The 6,180-nt window shown below is 16.2% G+C and overlaps 3 protein-coding genes across 3 annotated transcripts, besides 10 other annotated features; 1 reads left to right on the top strand and 2 right to left on the bottom strand. All coding sequences in view use genetic code 6, as the record gives it.

The window, feature by feature from the left end:
- Positions 1–9: 9 nt before the first annotated feature.
- On the bottom strand, positions 10–887 carry IMG5_147530 (hypothetical protein; the record flags this gene model as incomplete). Its single annotated transcript, XM_004031042.1, has 2 exons — positions 487–887; positions 10–83 (listed from the first exon to the last, which is right to left on the bottom strand). The coding sequence occupies exons 1-2, from the start codon at positions 824–826 to the stop codon at positions 10–12; spliced, it is 414 nt and encodes a 137-aa protein (XP_004031090.1). The 5' UTR covers positions 827–887.
- Positions 292–368: a microsatellite.
- Positions 292–371: a microsatellite.
- Positions 295–373: a microsatellite.
- Positions 447–485: a microsatellite.
- Positions 888–1,154: 267 nt separating the features above from the next.
- Positions 1,155–1,182: a microsatellite.
- Positions 1,183–1,978: 796 nt separating this feature from the next.
- Positions 1,979–2,040: a microsatellite.
- Positions 2,037–2,083: a microsatellite.
- Positions 2,046–2,096: a microsatellite.
- Positions 2,046–2,103: a microsatellite.
- A 321-nt stretch (positions 2,104–2,424) lies between these two features.
- IMG5_147520 (protein kinase domain protein) lies at positions 2,425–3,599 on the bottom strand (the record flags this gene model as incomplete). Its single annotated transcript, XM_004031041.1, has 3 exons — positions 2,425–2,448; positions 2,620–2,667; positions 3,000–3,599. The coding sequence occupies 3 exons, from the start codon at positions 3,597–3,599 to the stop codon at positions 2,425–2,427; spliced, it is 672 nt and encodes a 223-aa protein (XP_004031089.1).
- A 785-nt stretch (positions 3,600–4,384) lies between these two features.
- Positions 4,385–4,446: a microsatellite.
- A 352-nt stretch (positions 4,447–4,798) lies between these two features.
- Positions 4,799–6,169, top strand: IMG5_147510 (hypothetical protein; the record flags this gene model as incomplete). Its single annotated transcript, XM_004031040.1, has 4 exons — positions 4,799–5,160; positions 5,204–5,333; positions 5,417–5,832; positions 5,909–6,169. Coding segments are annotated over 4 exons (1,167 nt in total), but the record flags the coding sequence as incomplete, so codon positions are not given.
- Positions 6,170–6,180: the final 11 nt, after the last annotated feature.

Genomic DNA, 6,180 nt, shown 5'->3' with positions numbered 1-6,180 from the left:
TTTTTCACATCAGCTACATTCGGTACTACTGGAGGCTTGGTATTAACGTTTTTTCGTTATATTTTAGAGTGAATAGATTATTACTTTATTATATAAATGAATATTAAATATTGATTTTTTATATAAATTTTATAATATAAATATATGGGAGATAATTTTTTTATATTTAATTTATCCTATTTTTTTTTTTTTTTTTTTTTCGATTCTAATATCTATTTTTAATATTATTTAAATCTCCCATTTAGATTATTTTTAATGCATATCAAAACACATAAATTTAAAAATCCCCCATTTTTTTTTTTTTTTATTATTATTTTTTTTTTCATTTTTTTTTTCATTTTTTAATTTTTTCATTTTTTTTTTTTTTTTTTAAAATTGATTATTTTCAAAAAAACCCGGAAAAAAATTGAAAATTAAAACCCTAATTGGGGGCTTTTAATTTTATTTTAAAAAAAAAAAAAAAATTAAAAAATAGAAAAAAATTACTACCGGGCCCATTTTCAACATTTCCGGGATTTCCGGGATTTAAGGTGGATTTGGTTTTTAAACCATTAAAAGCATTTTCAACTAATTCAACCATTTTTTTAGTATATTAATCCTTTAATAAATTTAGATTTAAATTAAAAAAACTAAATTAAATTACATTATTTAGTTATTAAATTTCATTTTTATAATCATCTAAACCTACATCATTATCTAAATAACTTTTAAACCATTCGATAGAGTATCTTTATTTATTATTATATATATGTTAACTTTTTTTTAATTTTTACTGTAAAATCGATTCGTTTACTTCTTCATCAACTAATTCTTTAAATTTATTCATTCCACTTTATATAAATTCTTTTATAGATTCTTCGTTAAAAGATTTTTTTAAAATTTCTCTTTCTGACATTTTTAGTATTCTTTTTATTTTTTACTAGATATTTTTTTAATTTAATTATAATTTATATTAAATAAATATATTTTATTGTATTTAAATTACCTTTAAATAGTATTTTTTTTTTTTCTCCTTTGCTCAAAATAGACAATAATTATAAAATATAATTATTTAAATAAAAATAGCTTTATTATTTTTAATTTTTATTTTTTAATAAATATATTAATTAAATTTTTTATTTTAATTTCTTTATAAATCAATATATTGTACATTAATATATATATATATATATATATATATATGAATTGAAAAATAATTATAAATATATTCAAATTAAAGAAATTTATTTTATTATTTATTCTTTTTATTTATTTGTAGGCTTTTCTAAATTGATTGAATAATTACTTAAATCATTAAATTAATTTAAAACATTTTTAAATTAAAATTAAAGCTACATATAGAAAGTATCAAAATTAATAATATTGATTTTCATAATTTAAAAGTAAATAAGAAAACTTTTTATAATATTATAAATAGTTATATCATTTTGGTTTTCAAAATTATTATCTCTTAAATTCAATATTTAATAAGAAATATACAAAAGTTATTTAATATATTCTGAACTAATTGTATAAAAAGCAATATCTTCTCTTACATTATAATTAAATATTTATTAAAACTATTAATCATTACTAATATTTTATATGAATAACAAATTTTGTTTTAACTAAAGATAAAATTTATCATAATTAAATTAAATTTAACTTTTTAAAATAAGAATTTAATTTTTTATACTAAAAAGTTTATCAGATTGCAAAAAAAGCTCCCATTTTTCAAAATTAAAAGAATTTTATTTATTCAGGCTTATATTTTCATCCAAAACTTAGACTTTAATAAAGCAGTTTTTAAGAACAATAAATAATATTTTTTCCAAAAGAAAGTTTGGTTCGAAAAAATGGCTAAAGTTTGACAATACTTTATATTGGTTTAGTAAAAATTTGCAAAAATTAACTAATGTTTAAAGTATTTCTTAAATTTTTTAAATTTAATTATTAGATGTATTTTCATATTTATTTAAATGATTTTTTTTTTCACTTCCATTATAAATATTTATTTACTATTATTCAAATTAATAAATATCTTATTTTTATTATTCTTAAATTTGTTTATTTTATAATTAAAAATATTTATTTTATAATTAAAAATTATTAATTTTGTATTAATTTTTCATAAGCTAATTAATTGAAATATTTTTCAAATTTTATTCCTAATACTCTTATCTTGGAGTTTAAATTTAATTCAATTAATATTGTTATTATTTTTTATTTGATGAATAAGATTAATATGTAAATTGATTATGAGAATTTCTTCTAATTTAATCATTTAAATAGTATGTTTTTTTAATTTTTTTTTTTAATTAATTATTATTTTATTATTATTTAAATAATATATTAGCTTCTAAGTTATTTAGAAATTAATATTTTTTATTAATGGACATTTAATTTAGTTCTTATGAAAATATTTATATTTTTTATAAAGATTAATCAGATGTATCTATTTAACTTTAACTAATTTTTTAATTAGATAATATTTAATCATTACTTAATTATTTATAATCTTATTTACACGTATTTTATTATGATATTTATTTTTATTATTACAATAATTATATTTGATTTTAATTTTTTAAAATAATTTTTAAATTTTATTAGTTTTTAATATTATTTTTAGAATTTTACCTCTAATAGGACATATTCAAAGATTAATTTTACATATACTGTTTTTGCCTTTTTTTAATATTTAAATAAATATTAGGATTTTTCTAGTCTGATTTTTTTTAAGAACAATTAATAATTTTAATACTATTTTATTTTTAAATTGGAATGTCTTATGTTTTGAAAGGATAAAATCCTAATAATTAATTTTTAATTTAAGATATTTTATCATTATTTTATATATTTAAAGTTGTGAATTAATTAAATTTTTTGGCAGAAGATTACTTTTGTTTTTAATTAAAAGAAGTACGATTATTATTTTAATAATTTTTTTATATATTTGGTGTATATGATCTTTAATTTATTAATTTTATTTCTTTAATATTGTAAAGGCTTATTTTTACGGTTGGTATATTTAATATATCATAATTTTTTGAAGAACTAGATGCCACATTTAATTGTATATTCTTACTAGGACATTACTTTTTTTTCGAATCAAAAGAATATATTGAGTCATTATTTTTATTAAAATTATCTTTCTTATCTGAAAATAAAAAACATTCAAATAAATCTTGTAATGAAAACCTTTCATTTTCTTCAAATTAAAGGCATCCTTTTATAATTAATTTAATATTTTCATCAATAATTTCACCGAACTATCCTAATTTTGGAAATTATAAAGGACTTTCGAACATATTTTGGACTAAATCAACAATAGTGGCACATGGCCATGGAGTTTTTCCATAAATTAACTAATAAAATATTAAACCAATACTCCAGATATCGCATTTAGCTGAATATTTTTAGTTTTTAAGTATTTAAGGGGACATATAAAGAGGAGTTCCGACTAAAGAATCCATAAGAAAATTTTAATTTTAAGCAATTCTAGCAAATCCAAAGTCTGAAATTTTAAAAACGTTATTGTTTTTATCAAATAGTATATTAGCAGGTTTCAAATCACGATGTATTATTTACTATTTTTATAAATCATGTAATCCTTCCATTATATTTAATATTATTTTAATTGCATCTTTTTATTATAATTTATTAACTTTCATATAATATATCAAGTCACCACCTTCGCAGAATTCTGTTATTATAAAGGCATTATTTTCAGTTTAATATACATCTAGTAATTATATAATATACTAACTTTATATTTTTCGCATTATTTCGATTTCAGTACAAATTAATGTCCATATATATTCATCAGTTATTTTTTGTAAATCAATTACTTTTATTGCGACCGGGAAATTAGTTTTGATGTTTTATCCAAGATATACTGTGCTTTAGGCTCCTTGTCCTAATATATTGTCTACATTAAATGTATAATTTTCTATTTTTTTCATAATAAAGGGTATATTTTTTCTTTTTTTATTATTAGTAAAAAAAAAAAAAAAGGTAATAAGACTTATTGATAAATATTTTATAAATTACTAATTTTATTATTTTTTATTTTTTTTAATAATTTATAATAAAAGCCAATATTTATTTATTTTTTATTTAAAAAACCCATCAATTATCAATTTATTATTTTATTTTAATTTATCTAATTTACTTAAAAATATATTTTATAAATATTTTTGTAAAATAAATATTTTGCCGATTTTTATTAAAAAAATTGCTATTGATTAGTATATTTTGACGGATTTATTAATACGTTTTGTATTTTATAAATCTATTATTAATAAAAATTCTGCATAAATTAATATAACAAATAGTGCGACAGTTACTAAGTTTAAAGTACTGCTTCGTCTCCTTTAGTTATAACATTTTTACATAAATAAAGAAATTAATTTTTTTATTAAATTTTAAAAATTAATATTTTCTTTAATTTTAAAGAATTTAATTAATTAAATATAATATATTGATTTATTTATGTATTTTTTAAAAAATTTCATATTTTTAAAAATTTTCAGCAATATTTAAATTTTTTATTAATTCGAAATGAAATTTATACCTTATGAAAAAATAATAATAATGTAATAACATAATACTAAAACAATTAAATTATAGATGTAATTATTGTATCAAAGTATCAAAGTAAATATAAAAATAAATTATAATAAATGTAATTAATTTATTAATGTTAAAAATAATCTTATTGTTAAATAAAATAAAAGCATATAAATAAAATAATATTTTATTAATTATGTATTAATAAAATATTATATTTAATAATAATTTTTATAACAACAAAAATAATAGAATTAAAAAAATAATTAAAATAAAATGTATAACAATCAATAAAATCAATATGTTGAGTATTATTAATAACCTCCGCAAAATTAATAAAGACCTAGTTATTTGCAAACTCCGAATATATAAAATAAAAATTTTTAAGAGTAGAATATTGGTAACTAAGGTTATTAAAATTATTTAAATAATTATTAATAATAAACACCTCTGATTAATCAAAATGCTTATAATAAAAACTATTAATATTAATAATAATAATAATACGAATAGCCTAATGTAAATATATAATAGTAATATCCGCAAAGAGAAAATAGCTAATATAGAGATAATCTTAACAACATAATACCTAGAACACGTATAGAAAGAGTAAATATATAACTAAATAAAAAAATAAAAATTTTAAAAACAGGGGGCAATGAAGGATAAAGAGCAAATGGAAAAAATAAGAATTAATTAAAGAGTGGGATATGAAACAAGAAATTAAGATGTGAAATAATTATTACACAATGCAGATCCTTAATCTAGTTTATTTATATCAGGTAAAATAAATTTATAATAAAAAAATAAACATTATTAACATAATATTATAATAATTTATTCCTTTTTTCAAACATTTATTTAGAAAATTAAAGGTTTGACAAAGACTTTGCAATTTATGATAAATAATAAAGAGAATTAAAATTACAATAAAAAGAAATAAATTAAGAAAAACATAGAATTGAAGGGATAGAAAGAGATTCTTATAGATGGCAGTAAATGGAAAAATAATCATAAAGAGAAGAAATTATTAGAGAAAAAAGAAAAGATATTCTTATATAATGCAAAAAAAATACAAATGGGTATATATATAAACACATGATTTTATTGATTTATATGTATTAAAATATAGGTTACCATTTAACCCGATTACTTTAGAATATGAAAAATCAAAAGAAGGAGAAAATTTAAGATATATGGATGAACAAACTAAGGTAAGAGGATATGTAAGAGCTTAGAATTTAGATACTAGAAGTAATTGCGGATATAATATTTTAACAGGTATTTTTTAAAAAATAATTATTTTTATATATTTAAAACAAAAAAAAATTGTTTATTTTCATTAAATTACTTTAAGGCGAATCAAGATTAGGAGTAGATTCGATAGTGCCTTAAAATCTAAAAGATGACTATATAAAAAAAATTGAATATAAAAATCAGTATTTTGATGTAAAATATAAGGGTGAAATATGAAATCTCGTAGATATATTATTTAATAAATTTTTTTATAAAATTTAATATTTTTTTTTGTTTAAAAATATATCTGCAATTTTATAATTATTTAAATTAATTGATTTTTTATTTTGTATAAATTAAAGTTTAAAAAATAATTAATTGATATATACTATA

This window comes from Ichthyophthirius multifiliis (genome assembly GCF_000220395.1).
Source record: "Ichthyophthirius multifiliis unplaced genomic scaffold scaff_1120509251139, whole genome shotgun sequence".
Lineage (NCBI taxonomy): Eukaryota > Ciliophora > Oligohymenophorea > Hymenostomatida > Ichthyophthirius > Ichthyophthirius multifiliis.
Note: the sequence above shows the minus strand (reverse complement) of the source record. Positions and strands in the feature narration are given on the sequence as shown.